Below are 18,146 nucleotides of genomic sequence, written 5' to 3'. Positions count from 1 at the left end.
CGCTTAACAAATGTCATCATCATCATTATTATTATTATTATTACTGTACCTCCCCCAGCGTTCAGAACAGTGCTTGGCACATAGTGAGCGCTTAATAAATGTCATCACCATCGTTATTATTATTACTATACCTCTCCCAGCGTTCAGAACAGTGCTTGGCACATAGTGAGCGCTTAATAAATGCCATCATCATTACCATCATATATCTATACACATATATACATACAGATATACATATACATATATATTATTGTATCTCCCCCAGGACTCAGAAGAGTGGTTGGCACATAGTGAGCGCTTAATAAATGTCATCATCATCATCATTATTATTATTATTACTGTACCTCCCCCATCGTTCAGAACAGTGCTTGGCACATAGTGAGCGCTTAATAAATGTCACCATCATCATTATTATTATTACTGTACCTCTCCCAGCGTTCAGAAGAGTGGTTGGCACATAGTGAGCGCTTAATAAATGCCATCATCATCATTATTATTATTACTGTACCTCTCCCAGTGTTCAGAAGAGTGGGTGGCACATAGTGAGCGCTTAATAAATGCCATCATCATTACCATCATATATCTATACACATATATACATACAGATATACATATACATATATATTATTGTATCTCCCCCAGGACTCAGAAGAGTGGTTGGCACATAGTGAGCGCTTAATAAATGTCATCATCATCATCATTATTATTATTATTACTGTACCTCCCCCATCGCTCAGAACAGTGCTTGGCACATAGTGAGCGCTTAATAAATGTCACCATCATCATTATTATTATTACTGTACCTCTCCCAGCGCTCAGAACAGTGCTTGGCACGTAGTGAGCGCTTAATAAATGTCATCATCATCATTATTATTATTACTGTACCTCTCCCAGTGTTCAGAAGAGTGGTTGGCACATAGTGAGCGCTTAATAAATGTCATCATCATCGTTATTATTATTACTATACCTCTCCTAGCGTTCAGAACAGTGCTTGGCACATAGTGAGCACTTAATAAATGCCATCATCATTACCATCATATATCTATACACATATATACATACAGATATACATATACATATATATTATTGTATCTCCCCCAGGACTCAGAACAGTGGTTGGCACATAGTGAGCGCTTAACAAATGTCATCATCATCATTATTATTATTATTATTACTGTAGCTCTCCCAGCGTTCAGAACAGTGGGTGGCACATAGTGAGCGCTTAATAAATGTCATCATCACTATTATTATTACTGTACCTCCCCCAGCGCTCAGAACAGTGCTTGGCACGTAGTGAGCGCTTAATAAATGCCATCATCATCATTATTATTATTACTGTACCTCTCCCAGTGTTCAGAAGAGTGGTTGGCACATAGTGAGCGCTTAATAAATGTCATCATCATCATTATCATTAAATAAATGTCATCATCATCATTATCATTATTACTGTACCTCCCCCAGCGTTCAGAAGAGTGGTTGGCACATAGTGAGCGCTTAATAAATGTCTTCATCATCATTATTATTATTATTGTACCACCCCCAGCGCTCAGAACAGTGCTTGGCACATAGTGAGCGCTTAATAAATGTCATCATCATCATTACTATCATTAAATAAATGTCATCATCATCATTATTATTATTACTGTACCTCCCCCAGCGTTCAGAACAGTGGTTGGCACATAGTGAGCGCTTAACAAATGTCACCATCATCATTATTATTGTTATTACTGTACCTCCCCCAGCGCTCAGAACAGTGGGTGGCACATAGTGAGCGCTTAATAAATGTCACCACCATCATTATTATTATTGCTGTACCTCCCCCAGCGTTCAGTACAGTGGCTGGCACGTAGTGAGCGCTTAATAAACAAATAATAGCATTAAAAACCCCCCCAAGCCAAGGACTAGCGCCTCCCTCACTCACTGAGCAGCTGAAGTCCCTCAGGCTGTCGGCAGGCCCCTCCCCCCCCCCGCCCCGGCCGAGGCGGCGCCCACTGCGCAGGCGCGGGGGCACGAGCCGGCGACCCGGAAACGCAGCCCCCCTCGCGCCGGAACGCCCACTGCGCAGGCGCGGGATCCGCGCCCCCCGCCAACTGCGCAGGCGCGGGATCCGCCCCCTGTCCGCCCACTGCGCAGGCGCGGGATCCCCCCCGCCTGTCCACGGCGCAGGCGCGTTTTCCCGGCCCCGCCCCCTTAGGGGAGGTGCGAGGACGGAGCGGCGCTCGGAGCCTGGCGCCACCGCCGCGAGGTACCGCGGGAGGGCGCTCTCGCCGCCACATTGCTCCGAAAATTGCCGTTCATTCATTCATTCATTCGTTCATTCATTCAACCATTCATATTTATTGAGCGCTTACTGTGCGCGGAGCACTGTACTAAGCGCTTGGGAAGGACGAGTCGGAAACATACAGAGACGGTCCCTACCCAACAGTGGGCTAATAGTCATTCATTCATTCAATCTTATTCATTCATTCATTCAACCGTATTGATTGAGCGCTTACTGTGTGCAGAGCACTGGACTAAGCGCTTGGGAAGGACAAGTTGGCAACACACAGAGACAGTCCCTACCCAACAGTGGGCTCACAGTCTAGAAAGGGGAGACAGAGAACAAAACAAAACATATTAACCAAATAAAATAAATAGAATAAATATGTACAAGGAAAATAAATGGAGTAATAAATATGTGCAAACATTCATTCATTCATTCAACTGCATTGATTGAGCGCTTACTGTGTGCAGAGCACTGGACTAAGCGCTTGGGAAGGACAAGTTGGCAACATCTAGAGACGGTCCCTACCCAACAGTGGGCTCACAGTCTCGAAGGGGGAGGCAGAGAACAAAACGAAACATATTAACAAAATAAAATAAATAGAATAAATATGTACAAGGAAAATACATGGAGTAATAATATGTGTAAACACTCATTCATTCATTCAGTCGTATTTATTGAGCGCTTACTGTGTGCGGAGCACTGGACTAAGCGCTTGGGAAGGACAAGTTGGCAACATCTACAGCCGGTCCCTACCCAACAGCGGGCCTACAGTCTAGAAGGGGGAGGCAGACAACAAAAGATATTAACAAAATAAAATAAATAGAATAAATATGTACAAGGAAAATAAATGGAGTAATAAATATGTGTAAACATTCATTCAATCGTATTTATTGAGCGCTTACTGTGTGCAGAGCACTGGACTAAGCGCTTGGGAAGGACAAGTTGGCAACATCTAGAGACGGTCCCTACCCAACAGCTGGCTCACAGTCTCCGTCATTCATTCATTCATTCACTCGTATTCATTTATTCATTCAACTGTATTGATTGAGCGCTTACTGTGTGCGGAGCACTGGACTAAGCGCTTGGGAAGGGCAAGTTGGCAACATCTAGAGACGGGCCCTACCCAACAGCGGGCTCACAGTCTCAATCATTCATTCATTCATTCAATAGCATTTATTTATTTATTCATTCATTCATTCAATCGTATTGATTGAGCGCTTACTGTGTGTGGAGCACTGGACTAAGCGCTTGGGAAGGACAAGCTGGCAACATATAGAGACGGTCCCTACCCAACAGCGGGCTCACAGTCTCTGTCATTCATTCAATCGTATTGACTGAGCGCTTACTGTGTGCGGAGCACTGGACTAAGCGCTTCAGAAGGACAAGTTCATTCATTCATTCAATCGTATTTATTCATTCAATCGTATTTATTGAGCGCTTACTGTGTGCAGAGCACTGTACTAAGCGCTTGGGAGGTACAAGTTTGCAACATATAGAGATGGTTCCTCCCCAACAGCGGGCTCACAGTCTAGAAGGGGGAGACAGACGACAAAACAAAACATATGATCAAAATAAAAAGCTCCCCTCATGTTCCTGAACGTAGAGAAGTACAAAAACCTTAAGCAAATATGTTTATTTTCATATTGATAATACACATAATTTACTAGTGGAATCCGGATACAAAATTAATGTACAATAGTTCACAACCGATGAGTGTGGTCACATTCCTAGAGAACATTTACCAAAACGAAAATGTCTTCAAAACACAACTGACAGCGAAAATTAAACCGTTCATAGTCTTGTCACGCAACGCAACGCAACGAACGCTAACCGTTTTTCGTTTCATTATCATTTAGTCTCTGAATGGTCCAGTGTGCTAGGCAGGCACTGTTCAGCAGAACAAAACACAAAATCATGGTCCCTCTGTATTGTCCTATACAGAATCAAATCACAGTGTTCACTCTGAAGTTTGATAAAGCGCTTTCCATTTCCTACGTGAGAAGAACGAAAGGGTTGCTTTTTTTAAAGACGGATCACTTACCCCGAAGAGCCAGCTCAAAAGACTCAAAGAAATATTCCAAAACCTTGCTCAAATCACTTGCGCAGACTATGAAGTATCAATAGCCACAGACTCAAAGCTGGGAAAGGTTTTATCAGACAGGATGAAACAAAACAAACACCCATGTTCAACAAACAGTTTGAAGCAATTCAGATACATCAACAGACAAGGCCTATGTAGTACCACACACAAAAGACATCAGATTGTCATGCCCGGTGCACAGATTGGTATTGACTATAACATTTTTTTTTTTTGTTAGGTACTGGAAACGATATTTTTCTTTGCAAGTTAACCCACGGCACCTCGGAAAATAAAACCAGACCACATCCAGCGTCCTCAGCCGTCTGAAAGGGCCGAGTTACCAGTTTTCGTTCGTCGTTTTCCAAATTAAGTGCTTAGAACAGCGCCTGGCACGGAGTGAGCGCTTAATAGATACCCAAAAAACAAACTCCCACCGATCCTCAAGTGTTAATACAAATGGGAAACGAGACGACACCTCAGAGGTTACGGTAACTTTGCGAACAGCTAAATAGGCTTGTTACCCAACAGTTTCATTATACGCGCTACGGACGAGCAGCACTTGGAACAGGATAGATATATGTAAAACTCTTGTGCTTCAGTCTCTTCTGGAGAGCCCCTAATAGATAGACGACTTAATAATCCCTACAAACGGTGTCACGATTCACTAATGTTTCAGGTAGGACAAGTATTTGCCACGGTTGGTTAAAAATTCCTTTCAAGCTACTAGAAAAATTAAAGCATAATTTCCAAATAATACCGGTGACATAAAAAAGTATGTTTCTGTCTAGTAACCACAGAAGGATATAAAAAAGATCACAATCGTTGCCGTGGAAAAAAGATCCGATGCAACTGTACTGGTATTCCTCCCAGGATTTACGCTTTCGTGACAATTGTGAAAGAAGCGTAATGGCGGAATCGCATCGCCGATTACAATTGTCTTGGAAAATGAAGGACATGGTGGAACTTGTTAAATCTTTATAGTAAGAGTTACTGCCCCCGTCCCTCAATTTAGGGGATCTGCTTTCTCATTAAATAATAAATAAACCAAAAGTGACAACAACCACCACTCTGAGGGTGAGGGCAAAGATGAAGACTCCTTTCGTTTGCCACCTGGACCTATCAAGAGTTTATCTCTGCTTCTGATACTAACCAAGGCCTGCACATCTAGAGAGGAAAAACTGGGATGGAAAGCTGATTTGCTTCTGAAAGTCAAATCCCATGGCTCGGGCGGTGGGGGAGCGGAGGCATCCTGGAATGGTGGGGGAGAATCTCCAGAATCTGTCACTCGGAAAAGTCCAGATGATTTGGAGAAATCCAATCCGGAAAAACACATCATCAACACCTGTGAGCCCATTTCTAGACTGGGAGCCCACTGTTGGGTAGGGACCGTCTCTATATATTGCCATCTTGTACATCCCAAACGCTCAGTACAGCGCTCTGTACCCAGTAAGCGCTCAATAAATACCACCGAAAGAACGAACAATGCCATCTCTCCCATTCCTTCTTCCGTAAACCAGGTATAGTTTGGGGGCCCGAGAAAAAAAATCTCAGGAAATAATGCCTCATCAAGTGGCCATTTCTGAAATGCTTGGGTTGGTCTTCTATGATCTTGCGATATTATCATTTTGTATTTTTGACAAAGTGTAAACACTTAAAATTTCAGATTAAATTAACTGGGGATCTGAAAGAAGGACTCCTTTACGACTTTTTCTCCCCGAGCATCCTAAAATGTATTTAATACTCAAAATGACCTAACCAAAAAAAAAAAAAAAAAAAAAAAATCACTCCTTTCTGGAAGGGCCGATTCTGGATCTTGAAATCAACATTATTGTAAGAAGCAATTGGTCTCCCTCAAAGCTGGTTACCTGAGGAGATGGGCAGGATGAAAAGTCTGATGAGAGGAGGAAAGGAAATCAATCAATCAATCGTATTTACTGAACGCTTACTGTGTGCAGAGCACTGTACTAAGCACTTGGGAAGTACAAGTTGGCAACATAGAGAGACTCAAAACAGAAAACAGTACTACCACCAAATACAGATTCAAAGAATTCAATCTGGCATAGAGACAAACAATAACTATGGATGTGGTTTCAATCACAAAGGAAAAGCAATACGAATTACATGAACAACTGTCTTTTTACAATGCAATTTTTTACATTGACCAGAAAAGGAGTCAATCAGTTTCAAAGAAAATATAAAATGCCGGAGTGAATCTTCAGTCAAGTGTTCAGGTAACATTCTCAAGTACAAATGGAGTCACTCTGGTAAATTCAGTACCAAGGATTTACCCGGTTCAGAAGTGAAAAACAAAAGGATAACCACCCTAACCATAAATAACTATTTTTACCCAATTCAAAGGCAAAAAACAATTACAAATAATCCTAGCCACAAATAATGTACTCTAGATTAATACAGGACTCCAAGAAAAAACACATTTCAAGGAGGCTGGAAATAAGGCCCATTTTAACAACACATTTTTTTCCTACAAGAAAGATTCTTCTTTTTACTCTTCTTTTCCCTTCCTCCACAGCCCTCGCCAGTCATGAAACACAGGGCATCCTGCAATAGCGGTGTGTATTAATACAGCTGTCCCGTGTTAAGAGGGCCGAGGGACACCTCGATTTTTATATTTTTAACTTGATTCTAGAAAAAAAAAACAAAAAACATTACACGTACAACACCTGGAGGACCCAGGAGGTTGCAGTACCTGGGTGGAATGGGAGGTAACTAAATTGACAAGTAGAAAGCACCCGTTTACAACCATACATGAAGTCATCTTGAAGAAACCCCACCTGGTTTCCCAGGCAACTGCTGTAAAGTCTGGGTACCACCGTATTCTGTTATTTCCTCAACACGCGTCACCACCAACTCAACAACTAGTCTCTGTCAGACATATTTTAGAGTTAATGGCTTCGAAACCTAGGATGATCCACTGCAAATGAGGTCTAAATGAAACATCATCCGCTTCTTAGGTCTCAAACTGCAACGACAGATTTTGTTTTAAGAACACACACACACACTTGATTAGGTGCTTCATCTGATTTATGGAAACTGGACATGCGCATTCTAACATTCACTTAAAGCAATCAGGTAAAATTTATGAACATTCCTACTCCATCGAAAAACAGAAAATGCAGCAAAAGTCTGTCTGATCTGCTAGGAGTACCGCAGAGAGGTGAGGGCAACATTTTGGATGTGAAATTTGACTTCCGATCTGAACGATTTCATTTCGGAATGTCCTGTACTACGCTTGAATTGTTTCAATGCTCTGGAGATCATCACACAGATGATTTCCAATTGTCTTTGAACGTAAGAAAAAAGCTTTGCCCGTCCTGGTAGCTGGTTTTCACTTTAAGTGTCATAATAAAGGCATTCCACTTGTGCCCAATGTACACTGAAAATTCCACCAGTAATTTTATGCAGCTAAACAGACTGCCTAAAGATACAGTGGCCTCTACTAAATGACTCAAATCTGTGTGTTCCAATTATTTCACATCAACAAGGATGGGTGAAGGTCCCCAAAATATGACTATGATCGATTATTACACCTTTGTCCCCTTCCTAAAAGCCCAGTAATTCCAGTGAGGCAGAGGGCAGGATCTACGGTTCTAACAGCTGATCGTGTGGCGCTCCGTTTCATCCGCTTTAGGGAGGGTAGTGGTCTTACAGAGGCACAACTTCACATTTTTCTTCTAGACCCCAGAAGTCCCAACCCGTGTTGAGTATTTCTGCCTTTGATACCCAGTTCCACCTCAGACAGTCTGCAGGGGAAAATGCCAAAGACACACACTAGCTGCTGCAGACACAGATTAAAAAACCTGCGGTTTAGCGGATAAAAAGCAATTTATTTTTATTTTTGACCAGTGCCTAGCTCACCAATAGACAACGCTTCCCTCAACTTTTCCCTAAGGAGGAGACGAGGTGGCAGCCAATGCTCAGCAAAGGCACTGACCTTTTTTTTACCGACTTCAGAGAGATGGAGGGAAACGATGGCAAAGCAATGACGGGAAGTGTCTGGAGTTCAATCCGACATTGGGCTTTAGGACAATAATCTCAGTGCAACTGGGGAAGCATGAAATCTTCCCCCCGTAAAGCAATGAAAGTGGCCTGTGGCATTCCCCTCCCCTCGCTCCTATCCCCACGCCACTCGTCATGGCTTCTGAAAGTAACTAGGTTTTTCACGTATTAAGTATGAAACACAGTCCGAGGAAGGGTAGAGAAGCAAAGGATGAAAAGGAGTAAACACCAACATTCTCATCCCGTGTCCTGGATTCAGGGTCACGGGGATTAATCTCCATGTGCGTGCCTCCCAGTCTCTCTGAATCCACAGCACAAATTTACCATCGACTTAATGGGAATACTTTTCACCTGTGAAAGTCCACGTTCTCTGGTGTAGCTCTCCAAGTCCCAGTTTCAGCCCAAATTATCCCACAAAACCCAAACACGAGCCACTTAAAATAGAGGCCAGTGACAGGCACAAAACCAACACTTTTTAACTACAGCAGCATGAAAGATGCCACTACAATGTCCTCACAGAACTTCAATATTTACCCCACAATGGGCATCGTAGATATAACTATTCACATATTTTAATCATTTCGCCCCAATGTATTTACAGTTATGTACATGTATCTACATACACATTTAGATTGCATTATGCCTCACAGAGATAAACACACTCACCTTAAAAAATAAAAAGAACCCAAAAGAATAAGGGTGACTAAAGAATCAGTGTCCCTTTTAAGAACACCCCATTTACCTTTCTCTCTCTCTCCTCTCTCTCTCTCACACCCACACACACACACCTATCACCACCGACCAAGAGGGAAGCTGAGGTATCATTCACACATATGCTCCACTGTGGAATACTACAACCTCTTTCAGTGATCTGGACCGGAGTGTCTGAAAATGCGGACAAGAACCAGTGCAACTGAGAAAGCATCACCTCTTTCCCTTTTAAAGCAATGAAAGGGGCCTTGGGCATGACCCTCTCCTTAGTTTCCATCTCCACCCCGTGCCACTCATCTTGTAAAAGTACCACGGTTTCTCACCCTCTCTCGGCTGATTCCTCTTCAACTCCTGTCTTATGAAACAGAAATCACATTCCCAATCATGGTTCAGGAACAAAGGATGAAAAGCAGCAGCATCCACACTCATCCCGTGTCCTACAGAATCATGTCTCTGCCTATCCATCCTGATCATTAACCCTGATGACAGATCTCTCAGGGTAACTTAATTCTACTCTTCAATTCTCCCCCGCAATTACAGGCCAAGTTCTCCAATCAATTTTATCAGTGCATTAAGCCTGCTCTCCAAGATCTCCCGGAGAGGACAGAGAATCCTCAGAGGACACTAGGTAGCGTGGCCTGTCATGGAGTAGGATCTACTGGGACAGGTTAGTTCAAAAAGGCATCAAATTTAGCTTTTCCAAGATCTAAATCTGATCTTCCCCCGAGTAAAGAGGCTAGCACTCCGCTTCTCCTTTGATCTCAACAAAGAAAACAATAATCTGCATCCAATCTGTCTCAGAGAACTCAGACACAAAAGAAGAAATGAGGTGGAGCACCGGGACTTGGGGCTGCCCTGTCCCCTCCATCTACAGGCTGCAAGCATTTCCAGGAGGGCTTTATTGGGCTGTGCTTTTTCCACATCCATGTCCTCACGAGCACCACTTCCTTGAGAAAAGGGATGATAGCCCAGCAGAAAATCAAGTTCTGTTAGTCTAAGGTGTGTACCGCCACACTTCAGTAAACCAAAGTTTGCTAGTGCTGAATCCCTGGGTTCACTAGTTCAATTCTGTAACAGTAAATCTGTGCAATCGAACAGAAGAGTTCTATTAATCTATATAAGCATTTCATTGGTTCTAAAGCATAAATACCGTTTTGGCAGTCAGTTGAAGTTAAAAATTGATATACGTTTAAAACAGATATCGTACAAAACAAGACGGTTGTGCTTAAAATCTGTTTTGTAGAGAATAGACTGTCTTATCCCTCAAAGTAGGGACAACTATCATATTTGGGATCACTAGAAGTACATTTTGGTTCTCTTTATGCCTTACGGAACGCACATTAGATGCCCTCTTGTCATCTGAAGGATATGCAAAGCTGCAGAAAAAGCTGTAGTTTCAGAAACAATGCCAGCTTCTTTCTGCTAGTGATTCTTCCCAGGTCTCTAGCACCGGGGCAACCATGCCTACAAACTCCTCGCTTCTGACATTCAACTTCTTGATGTTTCTGTGACAGGAGTGATTGGAAACTACATGAAAATCACCCCAAGCAGGAGGCAGCAGGGGGGCAGAGCCTACAGCCCAGCCAACGTCCTAGTGACCCAGAGGCTACACCTTACATTAGAGTGGAGGGGCACGCAAGGGCAGTGTAGTGAACACTGCCAATACCCCGTGGGCTACTGGGACTCCTCCCAGAGAAAACACAGGGATTTCAGTGCCGGCACAACTCTTTCACGCAGGCACGGTGAGAGCTCAGTGGCCACCGCATTTGCAGGGAGGCAAAAATCAGTCCCCCTCCTTCCTCCGGCAAGAACTGAAATGCATTTCCAGACCAACTCTGGCCAGTGTGTTTAAAAGTTTAAACGCCAAAGTTTAAAGGAATGCTTAGCAAATCCACCAACATTTTAGAAGAGAGAATGTTGGTGAATGTACTTGAATAATTCAAAACCACCAACTGCATAAACCAAACCTCACCTACAGCCAAGATTTAAAGTCACGCTAAAGTTTTAAAAATTCCCCTTTAAACGACACACGAGGAAAGGGAACCAAAAGAGTCACCAGGCTGGTTTCCTCCCGGGCTGCAGAAGCTGGAATGTGGACCCCTTCCAAAAATAATGTAAAAGGGCATCCAGAGAATGGATTTCTATCTTCCAGCACTGTCAAAGCCAGACACTAACACTAAAATAGCTGCAAATGGAGGCACAAGCTTGACCTATGGTTGGTCCAGCAGTTAAACACAAAAAGGATGGCTGCAGTACAGAGGGGGGCCCAAGCAGAGAAAAATCCCTCGGTTACCCATTATTTAAAATCCCTTTCCCGCAAAAGAAATGTACATGTATCTCCATCCCGATTCACACAGAAAGTCTACACTGGGAAAAGGATTTTTAGCAGGTTTCCTTTGTATCTGAAAATCACTTACATAGGCTTCGCGCTAGAGGACTTTCAAATATGCCACCACCCATTTTCCACCCACCCCAAATCTAAAGACAGCTTTGGCTCTGAAAGTATAGGGAATTTGGGGAGAAGAACAGGGATGAAGAAGACTCTTTACTGTCTTCTAGGTGCATCCAGGGAGCAGAAGATCTATTCCACTGACGAACCCATCCAGCCTACACACTTATACTTACTAATCTCAGTTTAAATGCACGCTTGCTCGCAGCAGTGATGGCATCATAAAGCCCTGCCCTTTGGACTGAACTATTTCAAGGCTGTGGTTCTCGATCGACTTTCTACGACTACGAACGGGCACAAAACAAGACTCACACACACGATTTTACAAATCAAGACACGCAAAGTCCAGAACTTTAGCATGCGCTGCCTTCAGCTCCCAAGAAAATATATTGCTTTCATCGGCAAATTATTCTCCAAAAGTTCTGAAAAGCTGATGGTGTTTGGAGAGAGTGAATAATTCAAAGTGGACACTGGGTTTCTGGGGATACCCTCTCCACTAACCCTTGGCACATAACTCACTGTATGCCGAATCAGCCTTGGACACATCTAAGTAACTGGTAAAAAGGCTTTGTCCTTTTACTCCTAGCATTGGTCTGTGCTGGGTGACTCCATCCCTGCCAACAACTGAAGATTTTTCCAAATACTCAGGGAAAGCATTACTGTCGGATTCACCGTATAAAAATAAATGATTTACCCTCATTAGGGAGAAGGTGGTCACTGATTATTTGTTTAAGTTTAGGATCAGTTGCAGGAGATGGGCTTGACTTCCACCCAACATGCCGTAATAAAATTCCCAGGATTATTTTAACCTAACGTTTAAAAGGGCTGAAGAGCATTGTTTATAAAACAGTTACTTTACAGGTTACAACAGCACTGCCACGAGTTATTTTTAAAATGATGGTCCTAGATTTACAAATAAAAATCAAGTAACTTCTACTGTGTATTTTCACATTAGAAAACGGCACCATTCAAAATCTGTGGCTAATGAAACAGAGTTTTAACAAGAAAGTTCAATTAATAGTCATCTATAGTGTTTTCAAGGAACACGTTTCGAACATCCAGGATGGATGCTAGCTCTAAAATATGCTTCTGGAGGTGAGGGTTTTCCACTATTTCATCTCTCGGCAGTTGGGGGTACGACTCTGGATAATTTCGTGTTTCCTGCTAGACAAAGAGGAGAAAGAGAACTTTAATGACACAATCGAGACAAAAAAGACTTAAAATGTTTCAATTATGAAAAAGTGGCCGGGGAGCCTTTCACCTTCCTATGCAACAAAACCGATGCCTGTTGCTAATAAGAAGGGGGTCAAATAAAATGTTTAGAATAATAGTTTTGGGGGGAAAGGTGACAAAGTTAAGCATTTTCTATCTTTTGAAAAGTCTTTCTTCCTCCTAAATTAGATACTCATCACCGGCACATCTTCTAGAAGAATCAAGGTCAGGTTGAAATTTCTGAGTCAATCAATCAATCAATCAATCAATTAATCAATCAATCGTATTTATTGAGCGCTTACTGTGTGCAGAGCATTGTACTAAGCGCTTGGGAAGTACAAGTCGGCAACACATAAAATCACAAAATTAGTTTCCATTCTGAAGCATCTGATTTTAGGGGAGAGTTGCCTTGGAATAAGACAGAGTTGAGATTCTTATTCAATTCTATGAACACAAGAATTGTAGGCATTAATCCACCACAAAAGCACCTATTCGGACCTATTTAGTCCGGCCAAAGTCAGATATGCTTATTTAATTGTGAATTTAATCTTTCTTAATTTCCTCAACCCCTTCCACGGAAAATAGTTCTAGCGAGTCTAAACTGGTATTCAACTTCCCTACGTACCCGGAAAATCTTATGCATCCTCATGGCGGCTGAACAGAAGATAAACCGGATGAGTAGCAGGCGGAGGAATTCATCCCCAAAAAACTGGAGAAATGCCTGATCTGCAAAGAGGAGACATAAAATACGCCGAGTGGACTTGGGTGCTTCACACGCTTTGAAAGAAGATGACAACTTGGAGAGAAACACTTCAATTTTCCCAACAAGTAATAACCAACTCAGAATCTGCAGTATCAAGCTCTCTATTAAGGCTGCAGTTTGCTCGGCAGGGTACCTATTGAGCGTGAGTGGGTCAGCAGCTGGGCAATATCCCGGTTGATTTTCCGAAGGTACTCTTGACACTTTTCCCATAAGCCTCTGCGCATGCTGGACAATCCAGAGACGAACAGGAAGGCCATAAGAGGGTTGTTCAGAAACAGGGTGAAGAGGCTGCCGCGCTGCGATTGATCTGAAAGAACAAACACGGTGCCTCGGGAAAAGTGGAATTGAACAAGCAGGTCCCTCTACGCTCCTTTTAGTATCCCCCTGACTTCAGGCTGTAGTCTTAAAAACAGACTCGATCCGTCACTCCATGTCAGCGGAGACCGCGTGCACTCCGTCAGGGTAGAAGAGTCCTTTCAGGCCATTTTTATGCATTCATCACTTTTCTTTCAAAGGGGTCTTTTTGCAAGTTTTTCTCAATGCTCTGAGATTTGCAATTACCGATTAAGTTGTTACTTTATGCTGAACAGACTTTACAGAATATTTATTTATCTATATTTATTTATTTTACTTGTACATATCTATTCTATTTATTTTATTTTGTTAATATGTTTGGTTTTGCCCCTTCCTTCCTCTCCCCCTCGCCCTTCCTTCCTCTCCCCCTCGTCCCCCTCTCCATCCCCCTCATCTTACCTCCTTCCCTTCCCCACAGCACCTGTATATATGTATATATGTTTGTACATATTTATTACTCTATTTTACTTGTACATATCTATTCCATTTATTTTATTTTGTTAATATGTTTGGTTTTGTCCTCTGTCTCCCCCTTCTAGACTATGAGCCCACTGTCGGGTAGGGACTGTCTCGATATGTTGCCAACTTGTACTTCCCAAGCACTTAGTACAGTGCTCTGCACACAGTAAGCGCTCAATAAATACGATTGATTGATTTAACTTGCATCTCCACTTACACAAAATGTTCAGCGACTTGCACATACGCCAAAGATCACTCTATTTTCCCTCTAACCTGTAAGCTTCTTGTGGGCAGAGAATCTACCAACTCCATTGTATTGGACCAAGCACTTAGTACAGTGCTTTATACAGAGTAAGCGCTCACTCAATAAATACCATTGATTGATTGACCTATCTTCTATCTTTCATTATTTTTTTTTGCTAGAAACTTATCACCCAGAAAGTAATCCATGATAAGAGGTCAGACTGCGGATTCCTCAGTAAGGTTCTGGCTAATGCTCAGGTGATGGGGGGTGAGGGGAGGGAAAGACACGAGACAAGAGAGTCCCGAGCAAGATACTTTCACCATTGTTTTAGGTAAGTTCCATGACTGCGCCACTTTGACATTTCAGATATTTACTACCATTTCTACTTTCGTGTTTTTTTTTCTAATAAACAGGAGAACTTACCTTAAAACAACGGTGAAAGTCTCCAGCTTCTCTCGAGCACTCATATGCTGACCCCCACTTCCTGTGTCAAACTATATCAGCAGACTGGACTTCTGGCTGGGAAGTAGCAGTAAAATGCCATCTCTCACTGAGAGACGCCAGCACTATTCACAGTTAGGGAGATAGCGAAAGAGTGATAGGTACCGCTAAATACAGTTGTCAACATCTACTGGGAAACAGCAAGTCTTGCTTCGCATAATTCTAACTCTGAATGGCGACGAGCGGCTGGACGACCAAACTGGGCCGTTTAGCACACACAGATTCTACTGGTGATGCAAGGTGCTTGGCCTTGAGTTCCAGTTTTAACGCCTCGGTCGCACTTGGCGATCCAGGAAACGAGTACTGTACTGATCTGCCTTACAGGCTTGGCATAAATGGATTAAAGAGACCGAATACAAATACCCCGTCACTTGAGCCATCCTTAACCTTGACACAGAGTTCAGAACTTCTTCTAGACAAATACACTTTGCTTCATTCGGGGTACAGATCAAATCTACAGCTACGGAAGCAAAAACTCCCTTTAAGATTTCAGAACTTTTTCTAGACAAATACACTTTGCTTCATTCGGGGTACAGATCAAACCTACAGCTACGAAAGCAAAAACTCCCTTTAAGATTTTAACAACACCAAATCATACGAGATCCAAACTCGCGGTCAGCTTTCCACACAGTAGAAAGCAGAATGACCCTCTTTTGAGGACTACAGGATCTAATGCACTCTGTAGTGATTTTGGGACCTAGTAGGAGCGATTATCTCAGCACCATGGGGGTGACTTGGCTTCGCACTGACAGGTGAGTTAGTGGTTGCCAAGAAAGCCTAGCAGATTGCAGCCTGACAACCACCCCCATGAAGGTAGGGATTCACCACCAAATTGTAGCAAAGCTCAGTATGGAGGGAAGAAAAAGTTGAATATTTTGGCAATGGAAGGAACAGCAGCTTCAACCTATGGGGAGCACAGTACATGACAAAACATACCTTGCAATGCTTTTGGATATGCTGTTGGAGATAGCAAGCAGACCAGTGGTTGACCAAACAAGTTTGTGAAATTCTGAAATACACAATTTGAGACACTCAATAAGGCTCTAGCCCAAGTTAGAAAACCTGCTTGGTGAACAAAGGATAAGCACAACCTTTGACAACAGTAGCGCCAGCACTCAGAACAGTGCTTGGCACATAGTAAGTGCTTAACAAATACCATCATTATTATTATTATTATTATTATTACAGCATGTGAAAGCAGTGTGGCCTAGTGGAAAGAACACGGGCCTGGCAGCTGGAGGGAAGCTACTTAGGGGCAGGGATGGTCTTCGGTATCTATTTTTGCAGGTTCCTGTTTAGTATAGTGCTATGCACAAAGGAGGTGCTAAACAACAGGGATTAATACCGATGAGCTGCTTTATAAGACTGCCTCTATGGAACAGTTCTAGGGGAAGTAGCATGGCGTAGAGGATAAGAGCAAGGGCTTGGGTTCTAATCCTGATTCTGCCACTTTACTCCGTGACTATGGGCAAGTCACTTCACTTCACTGTGCCTCAGTTACCTCATCTGTAAAAAAGGGATTGAGACTGTGAGCCCCAGGTGGGACAGGGACTGGGTCCAACCTGGCTCCCTTATATCTACCCCAGCACTTAAGAACGATGCTTGGCACATAGTAAGCGCTTAACGAACACCACAATTATTATTAGTACGGCAAGCTCAACATTTGCATCTGTGGTGCCTCCTTCAAAGGCACCATAATAAAATGCTGCTAATCGGTGTTTTTGATGGGAATAAACTGCACTGTTAAGAACAGGAAAAAAAACAGCCGAGTCCAAAAGAACAAATCCTAAAGTCACTATTTATAACAATTAGCTGCCTGAACTCAGATTATTAAGAAACTGAAGCACAAATATTTCATGCTCTTCAGAGGAGGGCCTGGACCGATGTAGTCTGTTCTTTCAAGTCACTTTTATTATTTTATTTCATCATTGCGCATCTATTACAGTGCTTGGCCACAGTAAGTGCTAAATAAATACCACTTATTATTATTATTTTATGGTATTTGTTAAGTACTTACTATGTGCCAGGCACTGTACTAAGTGCAGGGATAGATACAAGCCCATCAGGTTGGATACAGTCCCTATCCTGCAAAGAGCTCACAGGCTCCATCCCCCTTTTATAGACGAGGTAACTAAGGCACAGAGAAGGTAAGTGACTTGCCCGGTCAGAGAACAGGAAAGTGGCAGAGCTGCGATTAGAACCCAGGTCCTACTGATCCCCAGGCCCATGCTCTATCCAAAAGGTCACACCACTTCTCCATTATTATTACTGTTATTATCGTCATTGTATTTCTGTAGTTTCATCCTACAATGGTATCCAGTCACAATCTCCCAGGGCAGCTAATTACATTTTAGCACCACCATTATGTTTTGAACAAATGAAGAATTTCACGTAGATGTCAAATTTTCAAAATTGCCTCTACATAAATATTCTACCAAAAACAGAAATAGATGCCTAACTTTACTTCATTACCCGATTACATGATGGGCTTGGTTTTTAAATTAGGGCCCACAAAACGGCAGCTTAGTTAAATATTGAGATACAGAATCATGCAGAGATTTCTCAGAGAGAAAACATCTCCCTTGTGCACCGTTTCTCCTCTCCTGGGGGCCATCTCCATTATCCTTATGTGTGCCCTGAAGGTGGCAATATTATAAAATGCAAACAGGGAAAATGTGAAAACATGCTTTAAAAACAGGTCCGGTTGCCATTTTAGGGTATGACAGTCTGAATATGGAGCATTATTGAAAATGTTTATTTCTAAAAAGCAATAATTGCACCCCACTGAAATAGAAAAGCCTCCAAGAGAGAATTAACCTGCCATTCTTTACTAGATTAAACTGCAATTACCACCAGGTAGAGATTAACACGAGATAGTTTTCTAATCAATTTTCTTCTAGCATTAATTGCTGCAAACTGGATTTTCCCCCAGAATCAGAGCACGAATACACTCACTCACAACCTGTTCAACTCATTTTCTGGGAGATTCTTGTAGTATTCAGTAAACGGGTTGTGTGGCTAATATGAAAAACCATATCCCTTCGGGCAACTCTTGATTGTTTTATTCAACAAGGAGGCTCTCAAAATCTG

At 42.5% G+C, this 18,146-nt stretch overlaps 1 protein-coding gene across 1 annotated transcript in view; it reads right to left on the bottom strand.

Moving 5' to 3' along the window:
- Positions 1 to 3,884: 3,884 nt before the first annotated feature.
- Positions 3,885 to 18,146, bottom strand: part of SCAI (suppressor of cancer cell invasion) — a 73,165-nt gene continuing 58,903 nt past the window's right edge. Inside the window, exons 14-17 of the mRNA XM_038744590.1 lie at positions 15,993 to 16,065; positions 13,632 to 13,805; positions 13,361 to 13,461; positions 3,885 to 12,687 (exon numbers count right to left, since the gene is read on the bottom strand). Coding sequence (XP_038600518.1) covers positions 12,538 to 12,687; positions 13,361 to 13,461; positions 13,632 to 13,805; positions 15,993 to 16,065 — 498 coding nt within the window. The 3' untranslated portion in view covers positions 3,885 to 12,537. The remainder of the gene's footprint in view (positions 12,688 to 13,360; positions 13,462 to 13,631; positions 13,806 to 15,992; positions 16,066 to 18,146) is intronic.

This window comes from Tachyglossus aculeatus, chromosome 4 (genome assembly GCF_015852505.1).
Source record: "Tachyglossus aculeatus isolate mTacAcu1 chromosome 4, mTacAcu1.pri, whole genome shotgun sequence".
NCBI classification, from domain to species: Eukaryota; Metazoa; Chordata; class Mammalia; order Monotremata; family Tachyglossidae; genus Tachyglossus; species Tachyglossus aculeatus.
The sequence above is the reverse complement of the archived record's forward strand: the minus strand, read 5'-3'. Positions and strand labels throughout refer to the sequence as shown.